The sequence below is a fragment of the Camellia sinensis genome, unplaced genomic scaffold (genome assembly GCF_055761805.1).
Source record: "Camellia sinensis isolate YWXY unplaced genomic scaffold, ASM5576180v1 Unanchor14, whole genome shotgun sequence".
Lineage (NCBI taxonomy): Eukaryota > Viridiplantae > Streptophyta > Magnoliopsida > Ericales > Theaceae > Camellia > Camellia sinensis.
In genome coordinates, this window is record NW_028129020.1 from 5,281,823 (window position 1) to 5,309,759 (window position 27,937).

The window sequence follows — 27,937 nt, forward strand, 5'->3', positions numbered from 1 at the left end:
ACGCTTCTGTTACTTGTTAATACTGTCATTCCAGTATTTATGTTCTTTGAATAGCATGATCATTTGCTCTTCATATCAAAAATATATATATATTTAAGATCCACCATTCTTCAACTGCATCTATGAAATCTTAAAAAAAAAGACTTGGACGTTTCTGCAAATCTTTTTGTAAAAGAAACCAGACACATCACCTACCCAACATCAATCTTTCTTTATAGAAAGCCCTGAATTGTGTGCTTTTTATTCATGTGGATGAGGCATACATGACTCATCCTCCAACTAAACTTTAGGATGCACCAACTTACTTACCTTTCTCCCCCCTATACATACATTTGCTGAATCCATGGTTAGAAATATCATCACTCTAAGCATCTGACAATCACGCAACATTCATTGGAGCAATAGCAATTTATCGAATATGAAGACACAACAGCTGGCACATGTTTTTGGAACTCCGGTCAGCTCACATGTGGCATATCTGGGTGAGATGACGCCAAAAAGAATTTTACATGACCCTGCTAGTGCTAGTGCTAGTGCTAGCCAATACCAAATTTCCTCTTCTTCGATTGGATCTCTGAAGTTAAAACAGAGTACGTCATTCCATTACTCTAGTCAATAAAGAGCTATTTCTACTTACTAGTATTACTAGTTTTAAATGCTTAAAATAGAGGCAGTGTTTAACAAATTGATTGCTACTAATGTGCAGATCAAGTAGATAGAATGAACAAACTTGGAGGAAAGCAAGACAATCTTGCAAACGGCATCCGAGAGCAAGGTAATATAATTAGTTCTTTTCTAGCAAAATTATTTGATGTCATTTTAACATCTCAATTTGTTTTTCTGCCAACAAGATGGCAGAAAAACTAACTGAAAAGATTTGAAAAACATTGAAACAAAATTCTTTTCTTCTTCATGGCTGTATTAATATTAGTGTCAACCAAACAAACATAGCAACAGGATGATCATGATACGCCTCTTTGTGAGTCTTATATTATTTTGTGAAAATTGCAGTGAGATTAGGGCCCAAGATCACTGAAATTGTGAAGGGGAAACTGAGTTTGGGGGCTAAAATTATTAGAGCAGGCGGTGTGGATAAGATTTTCAAGCACCACTTCAGCATTAGAGAAGGAGAGAAGCTGCTAAAGGCTCCCCAATGCTATTTATCAACAACAGCTGGTCCAATAGCAGGCCTCCTCTTCATCTCCACCGACAAGGTTGCCTTCTGCGGTGACAGATCCATGAAATTGTCTTCTCCAACCGGCGAGTTTGTTAGAATTCGTTACAAGGTGTTGATCCCGGTAGGAAAGATATTGAGGGCCAATGAAAGCCAAAATGTGAAGAGACCATCAAAGAAGCACATAGAAATAGTTACCGTGGACAATTTTGATTTCTGGTTCATGGGATTCTTGAATTATCACAAAACTTTGAAATATCTTCAGCAGCACTTTCACAGGCTCAATACTTCCAACTTGATCAGAAGTGATTAAATAGATGTATTCCACCCCCCAACCCCCCTACTTCATTAGATGTGTATGAATTAGGAGAACAAACTTGTATAAATATTGTAACAACTTTGTTACTTAGGCTTTTCTTCAATGGAAAAAAATTCTATCATCAGTAAATGGATCATTTATTGTGTCTGCTATATATCATTTCAGAATCGTTTGCATTATATATAAAGAATGCAAGGTGGAAAAGGAAACTGGTAAATTGCCATTAAAAATAATTTGAGAAGTACAAAATTCATAATCAACAAAGGATCAGTGGTTTTGCGTTGTGACATTTAGTTATTGCAGATAATCTTGACTGCTGGTTACAGGATTCCCGAATTATCATGACCAGCAATTTTCTTAGGTTTTGTTTGGATTTTGGATTTGAGGAGGAATTTCTGGAGGGGGAAAAATGGAAGAGAATGTGATAAAAATTTAAAAAAATTTCCCCTTTTTTTTTCATTCAGATTATTCTACTAAAATTGACGGAAACTCTCTTTCAATTTCAGTCCCTCATCGCTCATCTTCTCTCCTATTATTCAGTGATCTTCCTCTCAGAGCAATTCTGATTGATACTTTCAAAGAGTTTGTGAGAAGTTTCGCCATTTTCCAGTCCATTTGGTTACAAAAACTTTCCAGTTCTTTCCAACAGAACATTGCTAATAGAATCCTTCTAGTACCCCTCTTATTCTTACTCAATATTTGAAGTGCACTCAATTCAACAAAATCTTAATATTGATACAGTGTTACTATAATTTTTACATTGAACTATATTGTCCAAGATACACAACACTATAAGGAGTCATCTAAATCCTTAAACCTTAAATGTGGTTCTTCTCTTTTAACATATTACATGTTTTGCTAGCTATCTTCACCTAGAACCATGTTTTCTTTCCATTTTGACTATGTTTCAATTTATGTTAATTGAATCGAGTGAACTAGAAAACAAATTTTGAACCAAATCAACACTCGTTAACCTAGAAAGTTCAAGAGCTGAAAAGTTGTTCAACTTGTGGGAAATTCATGCTGATAGGGATATGATGTGTAGATTCTCTTTCCCACTAACAATATAAGCATGAATATATATAATATATATAGTATTAAGACGAAGTAGTGTGCAAGGACGGCCTACAATCCAATCCATTCCACCTCAGGCTAAGATAAAAAGGAATGCCAAAATTGAGGATTGCAATCCAGATATAATGCATTTGAGTGGTTTGATCCTATCAGATTCTGATTTTCTGAACTGTCACTTTACCTCCCAAATTAAGTAACACATGATTGATTTCAAGAGTACTAATTTCATTTCAATTACCTTTGTTTTCCCTCAGTCTCACAATGCGATTGTACAAAAAACTTGAATTCTGGGGTTTCAATCTCAAAGTATGAAATTTACTTTGAATGATGAATAATTGCTTTGGAATTATAATTTGACAACTAAATTCTTATCCAAAATGGCCTGGATTGCACTTATTTCTGTTTTTTGTTTTTTTATTTTTGCTTAGCAGATCAAGGCACCACCCACCATTATTAAGCATATATGAAGAAGGGAGAACTAATTGAAGGGTTTAATCGGAGACTTTCGATAGTGTTGTTAGCTAAGCGGTTATGGTATTTTTTGTAATCTCTCACAGATGACATGTTATTGTCCATCAATCATTAAGATGACATACCACTGCATAATTTATATCTTTCGTAATGCTGTTTGGTTTACTTAACAAGTCTGGAGCCTATAGCCTTTGCTTTGTTCACCACTAACAGTCTAAGAAAAAGGAATGGTGTCGTCACAAAGCCAAATTGCCAGCTCAAAAAGCTTAATTCACACCCTCACACACAGTAGCAAGCAGAAAATGCAAGGTTGAATGATTGAAATGCTGACCCAACTGATTCTACTATTTTACTTGCATTAACCAATTTCGCAAACAGTATGATTTCTTTTTCTTTTTATTTCTTGTTTTTTTCCTCTTTTGTAAAAGGTTCCAAAGTTACTTCAAAAATGAAAAAAGATTGAATGCTTGAATAACTTGATAGTCTTGTGAAACCTTAAAAACAGAAGACTTGAACCTCTCTGCAATTGTTCTTTCTAAAAGAAACCAGTCACACCATCACCTTCCCAACACCAATCTTTCGTTATGGAATTGTGTGCTTTTTATTAATGTGGATGAGGCATGCCTGACTCATCCAACTAAAGTTTAAGATCCACCAACTTACCTTTCTCCCCCTTATAAATACATTTTCTGAATCCATGGCTAGAACCATCACTCTAAGCATCCAACAATCTCAATGTTAGCTTTATCATTATTGTACAGTTAGCTTTATCATTATTAGTTAGACTAGACTAGCTTTAGCTTTATATTATCCAATTGTATAGCTTTTCTTTATCTTTTGCTTTCGGTGGAAATGGTGGTATCCAATGCCCATCTTCTCTCTATAAAGAGAGACTTCATTCTCTTTGAATAAAAAATCAATATACAAAACATTTCAGAGTCTCTCTCTCGCTCTATAGCTTCTCTCACTCTCTCAAAATAATCTTTCATGGTATCAGAGCCCAGTGTTACATTTCTGGCAATTTTCGATTTTGGTGTTTAGTCCCGTACACAGTGGCATACATCAAATCGCTCGGAATTTTCTCACGATTCCAACGGCACCTAGCCCGTTCTCAGAACACCCTCCACGCGCCCACACGCGCCGCCTTTACCTTCTGCGCGTCACCAGCTCCGCCACCACTCTCACACGCGCCCGCACGCGCCATCTGTTGCCACTCACCTCCGCCACGCGCCTCCACGCGCCCACACAACCGCGGCTGACGTCAGCCCTGCCACTCCCGTACGCCGCGCCTGCTATTGTGCGCCTTTCGTGCGCCGCTTCACTACAGTGCACCCGCGTGCGCCAAAACGGCTATTGTGCGCCGCGCCTGCGCCTGTTCGCTACCGTGCGCCGCCGCCTTTCTGCTAACGTGCTCCTCCCTGCACTCTGCTAACGTGCGCCGCTGACATCATCGCTGACATCATCTCTGTCCAGCAGCCTTTTCTGGCTATTTTCGACCTTCCGGACTCACTGGTACACTCTGTTTTACCAAATTTTGATCCTACAGGTCTCTTCCTGTTACTTTAATCCTACTTAACAAGTATTATGGATCGTCTTGACACCTCCCATCCCATTTCCGTTATTCTGAATGGTTCAAACTATGTTCTGTGGGCCCAAGCCATGTCTTCCTTTCTTAAAGGCAAGAAGCTCTGGCGAATTGTCACTGGGGATGTGACTAAACCAATCAAAGACAGTGCCACTACTGAAACTCCTGTTCATACTGCTACATATGAAGACCGACTTGAGGAATGGGACAGTAAAAATTACCAAATCATTACCTGGTTTCGTAATACCTCTGTTACCTCTATCAGTCTTCAATTTGGCCGGTTTCAGCTTGACTCTGTAACTACTCCTGCGAAAGACATCTGGGATTTTTTAAAAGAACGATACCAGACTACTGGTCTTGCCCATCAATATCAACTTCAGAACCAACTTCACCGCATGCGCCAAGAATCCACTCAGTCCATTAATGACTTCCTTTCTCAAATATACTCTGTTTGGGATCAGCTTGCTCTTTCAGAACCAACCTGGCATGACCCCGAAGATGCAGTTTTATTTACTAACCATCGCAACCAGCAAAGGTTGGTGCAATTTCTCATGGCTCTTACCCCCTCTTTTGAGCCCGTACGTGCCTCTCTGCTTCATCGCCATCCCTTGCCCACTCTTGAACAAGCCATTTCTGAGTTGTTATCAGAGGAGACCCGTCTAGGTACTCTTCAAACTCATCATGTGGACTCTGTTCTTGCCACTCCTCCGTCCCGGCCATCATTTACCCAGCGGCCAACTGCTTGCCTCTATTGTCAGAATCGGGGCCTTCCTTCAACCCATCTCCTGGTCAATTGCCCCGTCAGATCCTGCCGCTACTGCAACAAACTTGGTCCTGGTCATCTGCTACAGGATTGTTTTCGCAATCCATCCCGCTCATCCTCCAATAGCCACTCCTCTCGCGGTGGCTCTTCCCGGGGAAGTTTTCATCGTTCCGGCAACCAGTCTCATCACACTGCTACTTCTGCTTCCGGGAATCAGTCTTATCACACTGCTGCTGCTGCTTCCGGGAATCAGTCTCATCACACTGACACTGCCCCCTCTGCAGGGTTCTCTGAGTCACCTGCTCCATCTACCCCTCACTTTTCTCCAACGGATGTAGAGGCCATGCTCAAACAACTTCTCTCCTCATCTGGTACACCTCCTCTTACTGCTTTGTCTGTAATCCCAGGTAACTCTTCTTGGTATTTTGACTCTGCCTGTTGTAATCATATGACCTCCAGTTCTACTATCTTTTCTTCCTTATCTTCATCTCCTCATATTCCCTCAATACATACTGCTGATGGTTCCCTCATGTCTGTTCGTCATGTTGGTACTGTTTCCACCTCTTCTTTATCTCTACCTCACGTTTATCATATCCCTGCTCTTACCTTAAACCTTATTTCCATTGGTCAATTATGTGAACTTGGTCTAACTGTCACCTTTTCTGCTACTGATTGTTTGGTACAGGACCCTCAGACAGGGCAGACTATTGGGATCGGCCGTAAGCGTGGACGTCTCTATGAACTCATTCACCTTCATGTTCCTGCCTCTCCTCAGATTGCTGCTCCTACATCTACTTCCTTATTATCTCCCTTTCATCTTTGGCATTGTCGCTTAGGGCATATTTCTGTTACTCGTTTAAGGTCTTTGGTTTCTAGTGGACAGTTGGGTCATGTAATTCCCGATAATTTCGATTGTATACCCTGTCAACTTGCCAAACAACCTGCTTTATCATTTAATAAAAGTACTTCTGTTTCTCTTGCCCCTTTTGATCTTATACATTCGGATATTTGGGGGCCTTCCCCTACTACTACTATGGGGGGATCCCGCTATTTTGTTGTTTTTATTGATGATTTTTCCCGGTTTACTTGGCTTTTTCTCATGAAAAATAGGTCTGAACTTAAACACATTTATTATCGATTTGCACAAATGGTTCACACCCAATTCTCCAAAACCATCAAAATTTTTCGCTCTGACAATGCTATGGAATATCGGGATTCAGATTTCCTTTCCTTTCTTCAGCATCATGGTACACTGCCTCATCGTTCCTGTGCTGGCACGTCCCAGCAAAATGGTCGCGCTGAACGGAAACATAGGCATATTCTTGACACTACTCGCGCTCTCCTTCTCTCTTCTTCATGTCCTGAAAACTTTTGGGGAGAAGCTGCCCTCACTGCTGTTTACACTATCAACTGTGCTCCTACCCCTGTCATCCATAATCAAACTCCCTTTGAACGTCTGCATGGCACTCCTCCTCCTTACGCCAATCTCCGGGTTTTTGGCTCTGCTTGTTTTGTTCTACTTCAATCCCATGAACACACCAAGCTTGAACCTCGCTCTCGTCTTTGTTGCTTTCTTGGGTATGGCATTGAACATAAAGGCTTTCGCTGTTGGGATCCTCTCTCTAAACGTCTTCGTATCTCCCGCCATGTCGTTTTCTGGGAACACCAAATGTTTTCCTCGCTATCCTCCTTTCACTTACCCGGACTTTCCACTACTGCACTGTTTACTAATCCTTCCATCGATCTTTTCTCTACTGATTTTGATACAGGTTCCTCCTCCATCGAGACGCCCTTGCTCACCCCTGATCCTGTCCAGCCTGCTCTACCTGAAGGTCTACCTCTTGTTGCCACACCTCCTTCTTCACCGACTCTTCCTCCCACCGATCCTCCTACGGGTCGACCCCGCCGGGTAACTCAACCTCCTATCCATCTTCGTGATTATATTGTTGGATCTACTGCCTTCTCTACTTATGAACCTACCTCCTATCGTGAGGCTTGTACTAATCCTCTTTGGCAGCAAGCTATGACTGATGAACTCCATGCCTTGGACAAAGCTCACACTTGGGATCTTGTTGATCTTCCTCCTGGCAAGACTGCAATTGGCTGCAAATGGGTTTACAAAATCAAAACACATTCTGATGGCTCTATTGAACGCTACAAAGCTCGTCTTGTTGCCAAGGGTTTCAACCAAGAATATGGCATTGATTATGAGGAGACATTCTCTCCTGTTGCTCGGCTTACCTCTGTTCGCAGTTTACTTGCTGTTGCTACTGCTCGCCACTGGGGGCTATTTCAGATGGATGTCAAAAATGCTTTCCTCAATGGTCATCTTCTTGAAGAGGTCTACATGCAACCTCCACCTGGGTCCACTTTTCAACCTCATCAGGTTTGCAAACTACAGCGTGCTCTTTATGGTCTCAAGCAAGCGCCTCGTGCTTGGTTTGCTAAGTTCAGTTCTATCATTCATGACTTCGGATTCACATCTAGCTCCTATGACTCTGCTCTTTTTATATGGACTATTTCTCATGGTACTACTCTTCTTCTTCTGTATGTGGATGATATGATTATCACTGGTGATGATCAAGCTGGTATTCTCCACCTCAAACAATTTCTCCACCAACAGTTTGAGATGAAGGACCTTGGTACCCTTAACTACTTCTTAGGCCTTGAAGTCTCTCATGATTCTACTGGTTCCTATTTGTCCCAGGCCAAATATGCATCTGATCTTCTGGCTCGCGCTGGTCTTACTGATTGCAAAACTGCCTCTACTCCAGTTGATCCTCAGACTCGTCTCACTCCTCTCGATGGGACTCTTCTCTCTGATGCTACTCTTTATCGCCAGCTCGTCGGCAGTCTTGTCTACCTCACAGTCACTCGTCCTGACATTGCCTATGCTGTTCACATTGTCAGTCAGTACATGTCGGCTCCTCGCACTCCCCACTATACTGCTCTACTCCGTATCCTTCGCTACCTCAAAGGCACTATGTTCCATGGTCTTCACTTCTCGGCTTCTTCCTCTCTTGACCTACGTGCCTTTTCCGATGCTGATTGGGCTGGGGATCCTACAGATCGACGCTCCACCACGGGATTCTGTTTCTTCTTAGGGGATTCTCTTCTTGCCTGGCGTAGCAAAAAACAATCCCTCACTGCCCGCTCTAGCACCGAAGCTGAATACCGAGCTCTTGCTGACACTACTCAGGAACTTCTCTGGCTTCGCTGGCTCCTTGCTGATATGGGTGTTTCTTCATCTGCTCCTACCCCTCTCTACTGTGATAATCAGAGTGCCATTCAGATTGCTCACAATGATGTTTTTCATGATCGCACAAAACATATTGAGATTGATTGTCATTTTATTCGCCAGCATGTCACCTGTGGAACTGTTCATCTTCTTCCTATTGCTTCCGTCGATCAACCCGCTGATATCTTCACTAAGGCTCATCCTCCTGGCCGCTTCAATGATCTTGTTTCCAAACTCAACTTGGTTGATACTTTCCCTCCTTGAGTTTGCGGGGGGCTGTTAGCTTTATCATTATTGTACAGTTAGCTTTATCATTATTAGTTAGACTAGACTAGCTTTAGCTTTATATTATCCAATTGTATAGCTTTTCTTTATCTTTTGCTTTCGGTGGAAATGGTGGTATCCAATGCCCATCTTCTCTCTATAAAGAGAGACTTCATTCTCTTTGAATAAAAAATCAATATACAAAACATTTCAGAGTCTCTCTCTCGCTCTATAGCTTCTCTCACTCTCTCAAAATAATCTTTCACTCAAAATATTCTGGGAATAGAAAGCAAAGCAGAATCACATCGGAGCAATAGCAATTCATCAAATATGAAGAAACAGCGGCTGGCACATGTTATTGGAACCCTGGTCAGCTCACCGGTAGCATATCCAGATGAGAGGGCACCAAAAAGAATTTTACAGGACCCTTCTACTGCTAGTGCTAATGCGTATAAATTAGATAGGATGGAGAAACTTGAAAGAAAAGAAGACAATCTTGCAAGCATCCGAGAGCATGGTAACTATTTCCTTGCCTCAATTGAGTCTTTGAATAACTAAATTCAAGAATATTATTTATTTTCAAGAAAAAGTACATAGCGTTTTCAAAGCTATGGAAACCTCAATTACCAAATAATAAAATAAAAATAAATAATAGATATTTAGCATTTACTGGTATATGTCATATTAAGCTCTCAATTCTTTAGCTGCCATGAAGATGGCACAAAAATAAACATAAGAAGTTTTGAAATAAACTCTGAAACAGCTGTATTAGTGTCAAGTTGTCAACCAATACACCTCTATGCGAATGCGAGTCTTATTTGATTTTGTGAAAATTGCAGTGAAATTGGGACGCAAGATCACTGAAACTGTGAAGGGGAAACTGAGTTTGGGGGCTAAAATTATTAGAGCAGGCGGCGTGGAGAAGATTTTCAAGCACAATTTCAGCATTAGAGAAGGAGAGAAGTTGCTAAAAGCTTCCCAATGCTATTTATCAACAACAGCTGGTCCTATAGCAGGCCTCCTCTTCATCTCCACTGACAAGGTTGCCTTCTTCAGCGACAGATCCATCAAATTGTCTTCTCCAACCGGCGAGTTTATTAGAATTCGTTACAAGGTGAGTCAACACACATCTATATTTACAGCATTTCCATATTGTTAATTAGATATCAAAGTAGCTAAGTAATGTGTATTGCATACAGGTCGTGATCCCATTAGTAAAAATAAAGAGAGCCAATGAAAGCCAAACTATGAAGAGACCGTCACAGAAGTACATACAAATAGTTACCGTGGACAATTTTGATTTCTGGTTCATGGGATTCCTGAATTATCGTGGAACTTTCAAATATCTTCAACAGGCACTCTCTCAGGCTCAATACTTATAACTCGATCAGAAGTGATTAAACAGATGTATTCCGCCTCCGCCCCTCCTGGTTCACTAGATGTGTGTATGAATTAGGAGAACAAAGTTGTACAATCACAACATTGTAAAAAAATTGTTACTTAGGCTTGTGGTTCAACGGAAAACAATTTTTATCCATCTCTTTATTTCTTTTTAACACATTTGGTGTGAGACTGAAACATGGCTGTTTGTTTCCTATTCTTTTGTTCTAAGCATTAAAAAGAGGTGGTGTGGTGTCAAGAAGCTAAAATGCCACATCAAAATTTTTAAATCACTCACACACACACTAGTTCAAATTCAACAAGTGAAAAATTGTGATGCGCTGATGGGGCAATGATGTTGAGATTATCTTTCCAACTGACTATAAAATTGAGCATGGAATTGGATAATCTTATAACACATCAACACGTACCTACGAACGTAGTAGCATACAAGTCTGGCTTTAGATTTCGTCACTGATTCACTTGGTCATGTATAAATACATTGCTAAATACACAGTTTCACACATCATTCTACACATCTCCTTTGCTGCATACACCTCTGACAGTGGAAGAGAACAATCCAAGGAAGAAATAGACAGCGTTAAGTTCAAGCAATTCATCAAGCTTGTATATATGAAGAACCTCCTAATGAAACATACTATTGGAATTCCAGTGAGCTCGGTAAAATATTCAGTTCAGAAGTCACCAAAAAGACTTTTATGCAATCCCGATAGCCAATACCATATTCCCCCTCCTCCAAATGGATCTCTCAAATTCAAAAAGAGTAAGTCTCTCTCCATTTCTCTCAGGATTAGAGAGTTCTATGTTACTTGCTACTTTTAGATGATTGAAATTAAGACCAGTCTTTGATAATTTATTTTTATGGATGCAGATAAAGTAGGTACAGTGATTGATAAGATGAACAAGCTTGGAGAAAAAGCAGACCATCTTGCCAATGGCATTTAAGATCACGGTAACTACTTCTCAATTCAATTGAGTCTGATAATAATAAATTATCAAGTCTAAAAACGTATAAAAATTGGACTTCTATCTTGATTTAATTTGTTTTTTTGCAAAATTTCAGTGAGATTAGATTCCAATATCTCGGAAACAGTGAAGGGGAAGTTGAGATTGGGCGTAAAAATTCTTAAAGTTGGGGGGATGGAGAGGATCTTCAAGCAGAAATTTAACATTACAGAAGGAGAAAAGTTGCTAAAGGCTTGTAAATGTTATTTGTCAATAACATTGGGTCCTATGCAGGCCTCTTTTTTATCTCAACCTACAAAGTTGCCTTTTACAGTGAGAGATCCATCAAATTGTCTTCACCGAATAGGCAGGCAGTTAGAATCCATTACAAAGTGAGTCAATATAAATCAATGTCTGAATTCATATCCACTCTTGCTAACATATTAGATAAATATATGAGCTAACTAATGTGTATTACATGCAGGTCTTGATCTCACTTGTAAATATAAAGGGAGCCAATGAAAGCCGCAACACAAAGAGACCATCACGTGAAGTACATAGAAATAGATACTGTGGACAATTTTGATTTTTGGTTCATGGGATTCATGAATTATCACGGAACTTTCAAATGTCTTCAACAGGCACTCTCTCAGGCTCAATACAATACTTACAACTCGATTAGAAGTGACTAAACAGACCACCCCGCTAGCTTCGTTAGATGTGTATGCATTAGGATACCAAAGATGTATAATAACAATTTTGTACAAATTGTAACTTAAGGCTTTTGCTTCAATGGAAAACAATTTCTCAGTAAATGGGTTGTTGACGTTGTTTGCTATATATCATTTAACGACTTGATGGTAATTTGCCTAGTTTCCTCCAAATTTGTTTCCCAAGATTGGGAAGTGAAACCAGTACATTGCATGGTGCAATTTATAATTTGAGAGAACACAAAATGCATAATAATCAACAACGGGCCAATCGTCTTCCTCTCCGAGCAATTCTGATTTGCATGTACTTTTTAGTAGTGACAAGGTTCGCCTTTGCCATCCCATTTGGTCACAGAACCTTTCGAGTTCTTGCCAACAAAAGATTGCTAAAACCATCCTTCTATTCATGCAAAACTTTCTAAAATCTTCCCCATGAACTTGAAACATTTATTATTCTTATACCCAACAACATGAGTGATAAACTTATGCACATTCATTATGTACCCATATAATTCAACATATTACATAGTTTTTCCATCTATCTTCACGTAAAACCATGTTTTCTTTCATTATAGTATCGTTTAATTTATGTTAACTAAATCGAGTGAACTGGGAAACAAATTTCAAACAAAATCAACGACACTTGCTAACCATGAAATCTCAAGAGCTGAAAAGTTGTTGAACATGTGGAAAATTGTGTAGATGGGGCTATGATGTTGTTTCCACCATAAATTATTTTCTGTCAATTGTGGCCAAATCCAGTCTTGTTGATTGTGGCTTGTCGATTATGGTCAAATCTAATCTCATTGATTATGGCCTATCAATTATGGTCTTTCAATTGAGATCATGAACTATCTTTAAAGTGTAACTATGATCATATTTATTATTATTATTTGTTTTTTGCAGGATATGTGGCAACATCTTGTTTACTTGAAGGTTACTTGGAGGTTAATTGAAGTTGTACAAGATGAGGAGTTTAAAAGACACATGGCAATAATCTATTTCTTTGCAATTAGTTACCTACTTGTAAGGCACCACATTGATGTCATGGAAGAAGAAACTACCGAAGCAGTTATTAAAGGAAACATGTACATGAGCCTATAAATTGGCTATGGCAGATACAAATAAGGACATCAACAAACACCAAGATCAAGGCATATTCTATCATTATGAGTAGTATTTCTAAGTAGTTATGAATTGTAGTTGTGATGACAACTTCAATTTTAGGAGCAAGAGTAGTTGTAAGGTGTTAAGTATTAGTGTGTAAGAGTAGTTATGTCATTTGTTCCTTTAGTCTTTCTTTTATGCAAATCTAACATGGTATCAGAGTTTCATCTTCCTCTTTGAAGATTCTTCTCTTGTTCCTTGTTTCATTCGTTCTTCCCTATACATATAAATAAATAAATAATCCTTCATGGTCGAAATTTGATGGGTTTTCACCCTAGATTTTTATTTTTATTTTTTGATGCGTGTTCGAGTGTTTTTCCAATTTTTGTTGATTCCTAATCAACGGACTGTTATTTGTGGTGAGGGGAAGCCTAGTAGTTCTTTTGATGTGGAGCCTGACATTGGTGGTCGTTTGGACAGGGTTGACCTTAAGACTTATTCTCGGCGTCCAAAAGAGAAAGCTTCCCTTGTGCCACCAGACCCATCATCATCTCTCACGCCAATTCTAGGTAATGCACCTCAGTCTATTTCTCTACCAGTATTTGATAGTCCTACTATCGATGATTCGAGTCTTCCTATTGCTCTTTGAAAGGGGGTTAGGGCTTGTACTCAACACTCCATGTCTAAATTTGTCATATGATTCACTATCTTCTACATATTGTGCTTTTGTTTCGTCTTTGTCTTCTGCATGTATTCCCCAGGGTTGGAAGAAAGCTATAAATGATCCTAAATGGAAAGTAGCTATGATAGAAGAGATGCAAGCTCTAAGCAAGAATAACACTTTGGAGATGGTTCCTCTTCCTAGTGGAAAAAAGCCTGTAGGGTGTAAGTGGGTGTTCACCATCAAGCAGAAAGCAAATGGAACAATTGAACGGTACAAAGCACAATTAGTGGCTAAAGGGTTTACTCAGACATATGGAATTGATTACCAAGAAACCTTTGCTCCTGTAGCAAAGATGAATTCCATTCGAGCTATTCTCTCATGTGCAGCAAATTTGGGATGGCCTTTACAGCAGTAAAATGTGAAGAATGCGTTTCTCCATGGTGATTTGGAGAAGGAGGTATATATGGATGTACCATTAGAATTCTTATCTCAGTCTACAATTAGGAAAGTTTGTAGGTTGAAAAAGGGGTTATATAGTTTGAAATAGTCTTCTCGAGCTTGGTTTGACAGAATCCAGAAGGCTGTGTTGAGATTCGGGTATAAGCAAAGCAATGCAGATCACACAATATGTTCATCAAACGCCATGCAAATAAGGTAACTGTGCTTATAGTATAAGTAGATGAGATAGTTGTGACAGGTAATGATGAGGAAGAAATGACACATCTTAAGATGCTGTTGGCCAAGGAATTTGAGATCAAAGACCTTGGTCCGTTGAGGTACTTTCTTAGGATTGAAGTTACCAGATCTAACAAAGGCATCTTTATTTCTTAGCGGAAGTATATTCTAGATCCTTTTAAGGAAACTGGCATGTTAGGCTGTCAATCTGCTGATTCGCCAATTGAGTCTAATCACCATCTTTGTAGTGGTGTTGGTGAACTTATGGAGAAGGAAAGGTACCAACGACTTGTGGGAAGACTTATATATTTATCCCACACTCGTCCAGATATTGCATATGCGGTTAGGATAGTGAGCCAATTTATGCATGAGCCTCGTGCCCCTCATTTGGATGTAGTGTATCGCATTTTGAGGTATCTTAAATTTGTTCCTGGAAAAGGGATTTTATTTTCCAATCATAGTCACTTGAGGTTTGAGGCATTCACAGATGCTGATTAGGTTGGTTCTATAGATGACAGGCGATCTACCTCTGGTTACTGTGCATTTGTGGGGGGGAATTTAGTCACATGGCGTAGTAAGAAACAAACAATGGTGTCTAGATCTAGTGCAGAGACAGAATACAGAGCTATGGCACATGGTACATGTGAACTGATGTGGCTCCAGTCCTTGTTGAATGATATTGGGTTTGTTTGCAGTGAACCATTGACATTGTATTGTGACAACTAAGCTACCATTAGTATTGTTCACAATCTTGTTTAGCATGATAGAACAAAGCATATTGAGATCGACAGACATTTTATCAAGGAAAAATTAAATAAGGGTTTAATATATATGCCTTTTGTGAAGTCTGGAGATCAATTGGCTAATGTCTTTACTAAGGGTCTTAGTAGTAAGATTTTCCATCCCATTTGCTGCAAGTTGGGTATGAGAGATATCTTTGCACCAACTTGAGGGAGAGTATTAAGTATTAGTGTGTAAGGGTAGTTATGTCATTTGCTCCTTTAGTCTTTTATTATAAATATGTGTAAGGGTGCCTCTATTTACACACCACTTTTCATCTCAAGGCACACCACTATTACTTTAATAAATTGATAAATAAACAATTTGCTCAATACACACCACAACTTTCCATCTTTACCCTTACTCACACACCCCACCCACAATCTTCAATCTTTACCCTCACTTACTCACTCACACACCCCACCCCCATCCACGATCCATCTCCCCCTCCATTCAAATCCAGTGGTGAACAAAACCATTGGTGAAGACTCCTCAAGACGCCGGTGGTGCTCGTTGTCGTCATAGTTGGAAACGACTCCACATTGTAGATATAGTAGGTGAGTATTCTCATTTGGCTTAGATTTTAGGATTTTATAAGTGTTTGGCAGTACAGAGTCGAACTAAGTAGAATTGTTCGACTATTTTTAACCGAACAATTGGTGTTTGTTCGATACTTACAAACCGAATAATTGGAGTATGTTCGACACTATGAAACTGAACATATACAATTTGTTCGGTTGTAGGTAGTCGACCATGGATATATTGTTCGACTCTAGATAATCAAACTGATACAAACGGTTTACCACTCCTCAAGTTCAGGAAAACGAAAAAAAAATAAGAAAATAACATTTTCCTTGCTCCATTGTTTAGTATTGCCAGATGCATCCATCATTGAATCCAATCAAAATCTTCAATAATACATATATTTTTGGTTATTTCTTTAAGGGTTTTTGGTTTTTGTTTTAGGGTTTTTGGATTTTTGAGAGACAAGATACGTAACTAACGTTTGAGATTCTTGATGTGTATTATATTCATTGTTGTCCTTTATGGTAATTATACAAATGTTGTATATCATAGCCCTTTGCCCTTTATGATCATTTTACCTAAGGTTAAAATTGTAATAAAAAATAAACTAATTAATGGTTTGCCTTTGTCCTTTATGATCTTTTTAAGGGTGTTGGTGATCTTATGGAGAAGATAAGGTACCAACAACTTGTGGGAAGACTTATATATTTATCCCACACTCGTCCAGATATTGCCTATGCTGTTGGGATAGTGAGTCAATTTATGCATGAGCCTCGTGCCCCTCATTTGGATGCAGTGTATCGCATTTTGAGGTATCTTAAATTTGTTCCTGGAAAAGGGATTTTATTTTCCAATCATGGCCACTTGAGGTTGGAGGCATTCACAGATGCTGATTGGGCTGGTTCTATAGATAACAGGCGATCTACCTACAGCTACTGTGCATTTGTGGGGGGGAATTTAGTCACATGGCGTAGTAAGAAACAAACAATGGTGTCCAGATCTAGTACAGAGGCAAAATACAGAGCTATGGCACATGGCACATGGTACATGTGAATTGATGTGGCTCTAGTCCTTGTTGAATAATATTGGGTTTGTTTGCAATGAACCATTGACACTGTACTGTGACAACTAAGCTGCCATTAGTATTGTTCACAATCTTGTTCAGCATGATAGAACAAAACATGTTGAGATCGACAGACATTTTATCAAGGAGAAATTGACTAAGGGTTTAATATGTATGCCTTTTGTGAAGTCTGGAGATCAATTGGCTAATGTCTTTACTAAGGGATAGTAGTAAGATTTTCCATCTCATTTGCTGCAAGTTGGGCATGAGAGATATCTTTGCACCAACTTGAGGGAGAGTGTTAAGCATTAGTGTGTAAGGGTAGTCATGTCATTTGCTCATTTAGTCTTTTATTATAAGTATGTGTAAAGGTGCCTCTATTTACACACCACTTTTCATCTCAAGGCACACCACTATTCAAGGCACACCTTTAATAAATTGATAAATAAACAATTTGCTCAATACACACCACAACTTTCCATCTTTACCCTTACTCACACCCCACCTATAATCTTCCATCTTTACCCTCACTTACTCACTCACACACCCCACCCCCATCCACAATCCATCTCCCCCTCCATTCAAATCCAGTGGTGAACAAAACCATTAGTGAAAACTCCTCAAGACGCCGGTGGTGCTCGTTGCCGTCATAGTTGGAAACGACTCCACATTGTAGATATAGTAGGTGAGAATTCTCATTTGGCTTAGATTTTAGGGTTTTATAAGTGTTCAGCAGTACAGAGTTGAACTAAGTAGAATTGTTCGACTATTTCTAACCGAACAATTGGTGTTTGTTCGATACTTACAAACCGAATAATTGGAGTATGTTCGACACTATGAAAACTGAACATATACAATTTGTTCGGTTGTAGGTAGTCGAACATGGATATATTATTCGACTCTAGATAATCGAACTAATACAAACGGTTTACCACTTCTCAAGTTCAAGAAAACGAAGAAAAAAAAGAAGAGAAAATAACCTTTTCCATTGTTTAGTATTGCTAGATGCATCCATCAATGAATCCAATCAAAATCTTCAATAATACATATATTTTTGGTTTTTGTTTTAGGGTTTTTGGATTCTTGAGAGACAATATACGTAAGTAACGTTTGAGATTCTTGATGTGTATTATATTCATTATTGTCCTTTATGGTAATTATACAAATGGTGTGCATCATAGCCCTTTGGCCTTTATGATCATTTTACCTAAGGTTAAAATTGTAATAAAAAATAATCTAATTAATGGTGTGCCTTGAGATGAAAGGTGGTGTGTAAATAGAGGACCCTATGCCTAACCCTAATATGTTTGGGAGTGAAAAAATACACACAGCAGCAATTCTCAATTCTCTCTCTTTTCTTCTTCTCATTCTTTTCTTTCTTTTATGCAAATCTAACATAAGGTAATATACTTCTCCAAAATTGTAATCATCGTGTTCTATTCAAGATATTACGGTTCTGCTTTTGTGGCAGTTGTTCTCAATTCAGTTACTTCTTCGTTCTCTCTTTTATTTTCCTGTGTTTACTATTAGAACCTTTACACAGTTATCTGATATATTGTTTGGTTGTTTAGTTAAAATCTTTGTTCAATTCCAGCTTTAGATTTGGACATGGAAACATGTTGAGATGGACCATTGAAAAGCGTTAAAGCATCTTTCTTTAATCTGAGGATAAGATTGATAAGGAATGCCAAAATTGAGGATTGTACTCAAATTCAGATAAGGCATTTGGGTGGTTTAATCCTGTCAGATTGTGAAGTTGTCATCAGTCGCCTTTCCTCCCAAATTAAGTAACACTAGATTGATTTAGAGAACTTGAATTCTGTGGTTTCTTCAATCTAGAGCATCAACATTTTGTTTTTGAGAATGCTGAATGATGTTTCGGAATTCTAATTTGAAAACTAGATTCTAGCAGGAAAATAGGAAATAGACAGCAATAATCAAGATGAAATATTATTGTTTGTTGCGGATCTTGGGCACACCAGGGGACACTCACAAGCAAAAACACAAGACTTTTAACGTGGTTCGGCAAACCGGCCTACGTCCACGGGAGCGATGTTGTTATATATCAACAAATAGAGGAGATTACACACTCTCAACTCACTGTCTCTCTATATAACACACTCTCTCACACTCTCTGATACACAAACAGAATATAGCTCTCACTAGCTCTCTCTGTTTTGTGCCTCTCTCTCAGCAGTGTGTTTCTCTCTATGTTTGCCGTGTTTTTCAACTCACCATCACCATTCCATTTTATACACCAAAACAGAAGGTGGAGGAGGCCTCATGGGTGTGTTGGCTGCCAGCCCAATATTCTCCTTTGTTGCTGGCGTCCAGTTGAAAGCTTTGTCCCACCATGTGAAGACTTCACATGGCCAACTCCATGCTTTCTCCTTTGCCTTCCTTTTACCATGTGGGTTGGCCACCCTTCCATGTGGCTGCCAACTCAATTTGGGTTGATCTCCTACAAATCACCCCCTCAACCCATATGAGGTGATCCATAATAGCACCCCCTGCCTGGAGTGCCCGGCACCCCCTTACTGGGGTGCCATGCAAAGCTTACTTTGCAACTCTTTGAGATGGCATCTCTCCCTTCCATCCAGTCTTGGAGAGATCCCAATATGTCTCTAATTCAGGAGCAAAAGAAACTTTCTTCCCTGGGACATGCTTTGCTGTCTTGGTCTCTTTGCTCTGAGCTGTCTTTAAAATTGGCCGCAATGGCTCCGTTTTGTGCACCTCCGAACTGCCTCCATGCGTTCTTGTACACTTTGGTTGCCATGTCTGCTGGGCCCTATGTCTTTTCTGTGCATGTCTTGTACGTCTTGCCCGGTAAGTGACAGTAGCTCCGTCTGTCACAACCTTCTCCACAAGCCTGTACAGATTCCCCTCCAGTCGTCCATGTAGCATCACCGTATCTCCATGGATGACTTTGAGATTTCCTTTGCTAGATGTAAAGCTATAACCCTTCATGTCTAGCATACTCAAGGAAATTAGATTCTTCTTCAGTCTTGGCACGTGTCGGACTCCATCCAACGTGAAAATTTTTCCATCTTCCATCCTCAGCCGTACTGTTCCCATGCCAACAATCTTACTCACAGTGTTGTTAGCCACTCGAACAATACCTCCATCCTTGGCTTGGTAGGTAGAAAAAGTTTCTTATCCATGCATATATGATATGTGCTTCCGGAATCTAAGATCCAGTCAGGTTTCGTCATACTCGACGAAACTGTAAATGCATACTCATCCTTAGCATTTACTGCAGCAGCGACATTTGATGAGCTCGCCTGTTCCTTGTGTGCCTTGTCCTCCTTGAGCTTTGCACAGTCTTTTATGAGGTGATCCTCCTGATCACAGTAATAACACTTTCTCCTGAAGCCTGACCTTGATTGCGAACGTCCTCTTGATTTGGATCTACCCCGTCTATTATTGGACCTACCTCTGCCTTGCTCATTTTCTGAGGCAACCATGGCATTTTCTTCTGGGTGTTTGCTACTGCTACCTTCCTGTTTCTTCATCGACTCATGAGAAATGAGCGTAGCAATCACCTCATCCAGTCCAAGAGCATCCTTCCCGTACAATAGAGTTGTCCTGAGATGCTCATATGATGCAGGTAGAGAGACCAGCAAGATCATAGCCCGATCTTCCTCCTGGGTCTTGTCTCCAATGGTGTCCAATTCCATTGTGATCCTATTGAACTCGTCCAGATGTTCTGTGAGGTTCGCACCTTCTGGCATTCTAAGTGTATATAGCTGCCTCTTCAGAGATAACCGGTTTGTCAAAGACTTTGACTTGTACCTCATCTCTAACTTTGCCCATAGCTCCGCCGGATCTACTTCACTGATGACTTCCCGGAGTGTGTTGTTCCCGAGATACAACTGAATTGTACTGTTTGCCAATTCCCTCAACTCCTCCCACTTGTCATCCTTCATGTCTTCCGGTTTGTTGGACTTTTTGAGAAGAGCTTTCACCAGACCTTCTCGTGTTAAAATGTTTTTCACCCTTTGCTGCCACAGGGTAAAGTCATTACTGCCATTAAAAGGCTCAATCATGAAACTTGCGCCTTTTCCTACCATTGTAAATTTCTTATCTTTTTAAAGAAATTCCGATTTAAGAATCTGACCGTACGGATGGGTCCGGAATACTCCAAATAGTTGGAACTCACTATTGGATCGCCAAAAACGGACTCCGAATGGCCTAGATCTAGCCAAAAGAGTTTGAATGCCTCCGATTCAAAAACTAACCGTACGGATGTGTCCGGAATACTCCAAATAGTTGGAAATCACTATTGGATCGCCAAAAACGGACTCCGAATGGCCTAGATCTAGCCAAAACAGTTTCAACGGTTCAGATCTGCTGAATCTGGTGCGCCAGAGAAGCACCAGATAATTCCTCCGGACGACGGCTGGTCAACGGCTCAGTCAACGGCGCAGGCGGCGCGGTCAACGGCGGCTTGACAGCTGTTCAACGCGGCTTGGTCAGCGGCTCAGGCTGACTGGGCTGACACGTGGCTGCCACGTGGCTGACGTGTCGGCTGACGTGGTACGCGCGTGTATTACACGCGTCTTCCCCCACTCGTCTTCTTCCTCCGTCAGCGCGTAGGGCGCGTGTATGAGAGTGGGACCACGCGCCGGGTGCCTGAACGGCGCGTGTGGGCGCGTGCCGAGACTGTGACTCACGCGCACACTTCCAGGGGCGCGTGAGGGCGCGTCGAAGCTCCTCTGGGCTCTGTTTTTGCTGTTATGGACTCCTCTCTGGGAGTTCTTCCTCCTGGTATGCTCAAAAGTGGATTTCGACCACTTCGAAATCTGGACACTTTCGGAAAAAACTCGATTTTTCTCCACCTGGGCTCTGATACCAATTGTTGCGGATCTTGAGCACACCAGGGGACACTCACAAGCAAAAACACAAGACTTTTAACGTGGTTCGGCAAACCGGCCTACGTCCACGGGAGCGATGTTGTTATATATCAACAAATGGAGGAGATTACACACTCTCAACTCACTGTCTCTCTATATAACACACTCTCTCACACTCTCTGATACACAAACAGAATATAGCTCTCACTAGCTCTCTCTGTTTTGTGCCTCTCTCTCAGCAGTGTGTTTCTCTCTATGTTTGCCGTGTTTTTCAACTCACCATCACCATTCCATTTTATACACCAAAACAGAAGGTGGAGGAGGCCTCATGGGTGTGTTGGCTGCCAGCCCAATATTCTCCTTTGTTGCTGGCGTCCAGTTGAAAGCTTTGTCCCACCATGTGAAGACTTCACATGGCCAACTCCATGCTTTCTCCTTTGCCTTCCTTTTACCATGTGGGTTGGCCACCCTTCCATGTGGCTGCCAACTCAATTTGGGTTGATCTCCTACATTGTTCTCCAATGGTCAAGATATTAATGTTGTTTGGTTTACCTAACAAGGTTGGTGTGTTATGAATATTTTTAAGAAGGAATGGCCCCCAAAGCTAAATTGCCAGCTCAAAAAGCCTAATTCACACCTTCACACACAGTCAGCAAGACCTAAGCAGGCAATATGGTCCTGCTTTGGAACATTGAATGATTGAAATGCTGACCCAACTGATTCTATTATTTTACCTTCATTGACCAATTGCACAAAGTGTATGGTTTCTGTTTTATTATTTAATTTTTTAATGGTTCAAAAGTGACTTTAGAAATGAAAAAAGATCGAATGCTTGCTTCGCAGGTTTTAATGGAATTTCAAAAGTTACTTTCTCCTAATTTATTTTAAAAAAAATTATCTAATGCTTCACCTCAAATAATGTCTTCGGTCAGGAATTTATCACAAAAGAAGACTTGGATTCTGCAAATCTCTTTTCTAAATGAAACCACACACATGTTCACCTTCACATCAGCAATCCTTCTTTCTAGAATGTTTTTTAAGAGTTGTGTGCTTTTATTCATGTGGATGAGGCACACATGACTCATTCCACTAAGATTTTTAAGAGCCACCAACTTACCTTTTCTCTTCCTATAAATACATTTGCTGAATCTGTGGTTTGAACCCTCACTCTAACCATCTGACAATCCCACAACATTCTTGGAATAGAAAGCAAAAACAGAATCACATCGGAGCAATAGCAATTCATCGAATATGAAAACACAGCAGCTGGCACATGTAGCCTATCTGGGTGAGAGGACACCAAAAAGAATTTTACAAGACCCTGCTAGTGCTAATGCTAATGCTAGAGGATACCAAATTTCCTCTTCTTCGATTGGATCTCTGAAATTAAAACAGAGTAAGTCTCTCTATTACTCTTGCCAATACAGAGCTCAAGAGCTATTTTTTTACTTACTAGTTTTAAATGATTAAAATAGAGGCATTGTTTAACAAATTGATTGTGATTAATGTGCAGATGAAGTAAATTGGATGAACAAACTTGGAGGAACGGCAGATAACCTTGCAAATGTCATCCGAGAGCACGGTAATATAATTATTTATTTTCTAGTAAAATTATTTGGTATCATATTAACATCTCAATTTGTTTTTTCTGCCAACAGGATGGCAGAAAAACAAACTGAAAAGTTTTGAAAACCCAAAGGAAACAAACATTGAAACAAATTTGTTTTCTTCCTCTCAACCAAACCAACATAATAGGAGTAGGATGATCATGATACGCCTCTATGCGAGTCTTATATTATTTTGTAAAAATTGCAGTGAGATTAGGGCCCAAGATCACTGAAACTGTGAAGAGGAAACTGAGTTTGGGGGCTAAAATTATTAGAGCAGGCGGTGTGGAGAAGATTTTCAAGCACCACTTTAGCATTAAAGAAGGAGAGAAGCTGCTAAAGGTTTCCCAATGCTATTTATCAACAACAGCTGGTCCAATAGGAGGCCTCCTCTTCATCTCCACCGACAAGGTTGCCTTCTGCAGCGACAGATCCATCAAATTGTCTTCTCCAACTGGCGAGTTTGCTAGAATTCGTTACAAGGTGTTGATCCCGGTAGAAAAGATATTGAGAGCCAATGAAAGCCAAAACGTGAAGAGACCATCAAAGAAGTATATTGAAATAGTTACTATGGACAACTTTGATTTCTGGTTCATGGGATTCTTGAATTATCACAAAACTTTGAAATGTCTTCAGCAAGCACTTTCTCAGGCTCAATACTTACAACTTGATCAGAAATGATTAAACAGATGTGTTCCACCCCATGGCCCCCCTACTTCACTAGATGTGTATGAATTAGGAGAACAAACTTGTATAAATATTGTAACAACTTTGTTACTTAGGCTTTTCTTCAATGGAACAAAAAAACATAATTCTTATCAGTAAATGGGTCATTGATGTTGTTTGCTATATATAAATTCAGAATCGTTTGCATTATATGTAAAGAATGCAAGGTGGAAAAGGAAACCAGTAAATTGCCGTAAACAATAATTTGAGAAGTACAAAATTCATAATCAACAAAGGGTCAGTGCTTTTGCACTGTGATATTTAGTTACTGCGGATAATCTTGAGGCTGGTTACAGGATTCCTAAATTATCATGAGCAGGAATTTTCTTAGGTTTTGTTTGGATCTTGGACTTGAGGAGGAATTTGTGGATGGAAAAAATATGGAAGGAGATGTGATAAAAAAAAATTCCTTTTTTTTTTTTTTTCTTCATTCACATTGTTCTACTAAAATTGACAGAAGCTCTCTTTCAATTTCTGCCCCTCCTCACTCATCTTCCCTCATATTATTCAGTGATCTTCCTCTCAAAGAGTTTGTGAGAAGTTTTACCATTGTCCAGCCCAGCCCATTTGGTTACAAAAACGTTCCAGTTCTTTCCAACAAAACATTACTAATTGAATGCTTCCAAGTATCCCTCTTATTCTTACTCAATATTTGGAGTGCACTCAAATCGACAAAATCTTAATCTTGATGAAGTGTTACTATAATTTTTACATTGGACTAAATTGTCCAAGATACACGACACTATACGGTGTCATCTAAATCCTTAAATTTTGATCGTGGTTCTTTGTATTTTGCCATATTACGTGTCATTGCTAGCTATCTTCACCTAGAACCATGTTTTCTTTTCATTTTGACTATCTTTCAATTTATGTTGATTGAATCGAGTGAACTAGGAAACAAATTTTGAACCAAATCAACAACACTCATTAACCATGAAAGTTCAAGAGCTGAAATGTTGTTCAACATGTGGGAAATCCATGCCGATGGGGATATCATGTGTAGATTCTCTTTCTCACTAACAATAAAAGTAAGCATGAATATAATATATATATAGTATTAACATGTAGTTTGCAAGGCCGGCTTTAGATTTGTTCTTGGAAACATGTTGAGATGGACCATTGAAAAGTGTTGAAGCATCTTTCTTTGATATGCTCTGTAAGACTAAATTTAATTATTTAGTTATTATGGTAACCCACATGATATGGCAATATGAATTACCGATTTAAAAAGATTATAGTTCTATATCATGAATCACAAGTTATTATCTGATTGGTCAATAGATGTAATAGTTTCCAAATCTTCTACTTTGATGGGCAAGTGAAGTTATAATTATATTAGGAAACTTGTCCTCTCTCTACCTATAAAAGTATATTTAGATACCCATCAATTATTCTGAATATAATGTATTCTAAAGATGGTTAAGAGAGAGAAACTTTTTTCCACTAATATTATTATTAGTTTATGTTCAATCAATTTTGGGTCACTCGAACGTTTCGCATAATTGATCTGGATATGTTATTTATTTTTCGCATTATATTATTATTTGTGAAAATCATGATAGTTCACAATTTTGGATTATGAAGGTTGTTATATCCATAACATTATAAAATTATTTACGTGCCCTGCCCTGGCCTACAATCCAATCACTTCCACCTCAGGATAAGAAGAAAAGGAATACCGAAATTTAGGGTTGCAATCCAGATATAAAGCATTTGAGTGGTTTGATCCTATCAGATTCTGACTTTCTGAACTGTCACTTTTCCTCCCAAATTAAGTAACACTTGATTGATTTCAAGAGTACAAATTTCATTTCAATTACTTTTGTTTTCCCTCAGCCTCACAATGGAATTGTACAAAGAACTTGAATTCTGTGGTTTCAATCTCAAGTATGAAATTTTATACTCTGAATGATGAATAAATGCTTTGGAATTCTAATTTGACAACTGTTAAAATGTATGTATTATTGATTGATGTGTATTGATTGATATGTATATTGTGTATATTACAAGGATTTATATAGGAGAGGATTTGGGAGTAGGTGAAGGTGGTAGTTGAGGTGGTAGGTGGAGTGGGTGGTAGTGGAGGTGGTAGGTGGAGTGGGTGGTAGTGGAGGTGGTAGGTGGAGTAGGTGGTAGTATTTACTTTTACAATTTACATTAACAGCCCCCCTCAAACTCAAGGAGGATAGGCACTAGCCAACTTGAGTTTGGAGGGAGTAACAAAACAGAAAAATAAGCTGACAAATAAAATTAAAAATGGGATAGGAGACAGTGTATGGTTGTGTCAGACCGTTGTAGAAGACACGGTATGGTCGTGTCGGACCGTTGTAGCAGACAGTTTACGGGGTCATGTCGGACCGTTGTAGCAGACACTGTGTGGTCGTGTCAGACCGATGTAGAAGACAGTTTATGGGGTCATGTCGGACCGTTGTAGCAGGACAGTTTACGGGGTCATGTCGGACCGTTGGAGAAGACAGTTTATGGGGTCATGTCGGACCGATGTAGAAGCTGACCGGAATCAATGGGACAGTTTATGGGGTCATGTCGGACCGATGTAAAAGCTGACCGGAATCAATGTCGGGACAGTTTATGGGGTCATGTCGGACCGTTGTAGAAGACAGTTTACGGGGTCATGTCGGACTGATGTAGCAGGACAGTTTACGGGGTCATGTCGGACCGATGTAGCAGAGGTTGTGGTGGTGCATAGTGCGCCATGAGCGACTTATACATGATACTGTGTATAACCCCCCCTCAAACTCAAATAGGTGTGAAGATAGAAACCTATTTGAGGTTGAAACAAAGGGATTGATAAAGCTGACCGGTGTAGAAGACACTGTATGAGTGTGTATATAGGCTGCCCAAAAGATATACATGGATATAGATATCGAGCCCTCAAAAGTCGTGCCCTCAAAAGGCGTGCCCAATCTTTCAAAAGGCGTGCCATCAAAAGGCGTGCCCAGTTTGTCTGGCGTCAAGAGGCGCGCGATGCGCGTGGCTGCCTCGGCTATTTAACCACGACGGAGCTTGAGGCCGAGGCAGAGGCAAAAAACCTGCGAAATCCTCTGAAAAACTCTTCGTTGTGCTGAGAGAGAGAGTCTGTAACACTCTGTTGCGAGAGATATTCTGTAACACTCTGTTGTGCTGAGAGAGAGAGTCTGTAACACTCTGTTGCGAGAGATATTCTGTAACACTCTGTTGCCCAGAAAATGGCCTCGTCTTCCCGGAGTCTGCTCACTCTCTTTCCAGACCTCAACGAGTCAACAAGAGAGAGAACTGGTGCGGTGGCACTGGAACCTCAACCAAGCACCCCGGAGTTTGCTCCGTTGAACTTTCCGATGCGGTCTGTGGAGCAAAAAATTGCGGTGCAGTCGGATGTGGAGGCCAATCAGTATACGTTGAAGTCATGTGTGGAAACCATGACGGTGGTTACAAACTTGTCGCACCGGCTGCAGAGTAGGACAAATGAGGTGCAGCAGTTAAACTCCCAACTGGCTCTGCTCCAACGCATGTATAAGGATGCGCGAGTAGAGATAAGCGTGCTAAGGGCAGAAAACAAGGAGCTGAAGCGGAAGGCCACCGTGATGTTCCGATTTGGAGGGCCGCCATATGCTGCAGTGAAGGAGCAGGGAGTAGTGATCGTGCCCAGTGGAGTGGGAAACACGGAGGCAACACCGGCAAGGACCGCCCAGGACGGAGGCAAGAAGAAAAGACCGGCGGCAGAGTAGAGAAAAATCCCGCCTGTGGATGTGGTTGTTTGGTTTGTTTCGTTTTGTGTGGTCGCTGCAGAAAAGAAAACAAAGCTTTTGTTGTTTTTTTTTTTTTTTTTTTGTGTAGAAATGTGATGGGGGTTAATTCCCTGTCATGAATAAAACGATGTGTGGTGTGTTTTGGTTTATGATTTGTGTTTTTTTTTTTTTTTAAATAGATATGTGATAAAATAAATGAAATTATAAAATCAATGGGGAACAGGTTGGCAGAAGAAAAGTTTAAAAG

General features: G+C 40.0%; 4 protein-coding genes across 4 annotated transcripts; all 4 read left to right on the forward strand.

Annotated features, from left to right (window-relative positions):
• Positions 1-246: 246 nt before the first annotated feature.
• On the forward strand, positions 247-1,638 carry LOC145814928 (GEM-like protein 4). Its single transcript, XM_082911850.1, has 3 exons — positions 247-590; positions 707-775; positions 1,012-1,638. Exons 1-3 carry the CDS (start codon positions 419-421, stop codon positions 1,485-1,487), a joined length of 717 nt encoding a protein of 238 aa, XP_082767976.1. The 5' UTR covers positions 247-418; the 3' UTR covers positions 1,488-1,638.
• Positions 1,639-9,097: 7,459 nt separating this feature from the next.
• Positions 9,098-12,026, forward strand: LOC114308936 (GEM-like protein 4). Its single transcript, XM_082911855.1, has 6 exons — positions 9,098-9,405; positions 9,728-10,002; positions 10,088-11,052; positions 11,161-11,241; positions 11,353-11,626; positions 11,719-12,026. The coding sequence occupies exons 1-3, from the start codon at positions 9,219-9,221 to the stop codon at positions 10,268-10,270; spliced, it is 645 nt and encodes a 214-aa protein (XP_082767981.1). The 5' UTR covers positions 9,098-9,218; the 3' UTR covers positions 10,271-11,052; positions 11,161-11,241; positions 11,353-11,626; positions 11,719-12,026.
• A 2,403-nt stretch (positions 12,027-14,429) lies between these two features.
• LOC145814974 (secreted RxLR effector protein 161-like) lies at positions 14,430-16,748 on the forward strand. Its single transcript, XM_082911938.1, has 3 exons — positions 14,430-14,481; positions 14,590-14,732; positions 16,344-16,748. Exons 1-3 carry the CDS (start codon positions 14,430-14,432, stop codon positions 16,746-16,748), a joined length of 600 nt encoding a protein of 199 aa, XP_082768064.1.
• A 5,697-nt stretch (positions 16,749-22,445) lies between these two features.
• On the forward strand, positions 22,446-24,039 carry LOC114307985 (GEM-like protein 4). The gene is made up of 3 exons (XM_082911872.1): positions 22,446-23,007; positions 23,125-23,193; positions 23,427-24,039. The coding sequence occupies exons 1-3, from the start codon at positions 22,863-22,865 to the stop codon at positions 23,897-23,899; spliced, it is 687 nt and encodes a 228-aa protein (XP_082767998.1). The 5' UTR covers positions 22,446-22,862; the 3' UTR covers positions 23,900-24,039.
• The last annotated feature ends 3,898 nt before the right edge of the window (positions 24,040-27,937 follow it).

Coding starts and splice junctions, on each gene's coding strand:
- LOC114308936 (XM_082911855.1), top strand. CDS start 9,219: ATGAAGAAACAGCGGCTGGCACATGTTATTGGAACCCTGGTCAGCTCA. Junction 9,406..9,727: donor TGCAAGCATCCGAGAGCATG/GTAACTATTTCC, acceptor TGAAAATTGCAG/TGAAATTGGGACGCAAGATC. Junction 10,003..10,087: donor TTATTAGAATTCGTTACAAG/GTGAGTCAACAC, acceptor TATTGCATACAG/GTCGTGATCCCATTAGTAAA.
- LOC114307985 (XM_082911872.1), top strand. CDS start 22,863: ATGAAAACACAGCAGCTGGCACATGTAGCCTATCTGGGTGAGAGGACA. Junction 23,008..23,124: donor ATCTCTGAAATTAAAACAGA/GTAAGTCTCTCT, acceptor ATTAATGTGCAG/ATGAAGTAAATTGGATGAAC. Junction 23,194..23,426: donor AAATGTCATCCGAGAGCACG/GTAATATAATTA, acceptor TAAAAATTGCAG/TGAGATTAGGGCCCAAGATC.
- LOC145814928 (XM_082911850.1), top strand. CDS start 419: ATGAAGACACAACAGCTGGCACATGTTTTTGGAACTCCGGTCAGCTCA. Junction 591..706: donor ATCTCTGAAGTTAAAACAGA/GTACGTCATTCC, acceptor ACTAATGTGCAG/ATCAAGTAGATAGAATGAAC. Junction 776..1,011: donor AAACGGCATCCGAGAGCAAG/GTAATATAATTA, acceptor TGAAAATTGCAG/TGAGATTAGGGCCCAAGATC.
- LOC145814974 (XM_082911938.1), top strand. CDS start 14,430: ATGACACATCTTAAGATGCTGTTGGCCAAGGAATTTGAGATCAAAGAC. Junction 14,482..14,589: donor ATTTGAGATCAAAGACCTTG/GTCCGTTGAGGT, acceptor CTGGCATGTTAG/GCTGTCAATCTGCTGATTCG. Junction 14,733..16,343: donor GTCCAGATATTGCATATGCG/GTTAGGATAGTG, acceptor GATCTTTTTAAG/GGTGTTGGTGATCTTATGGA.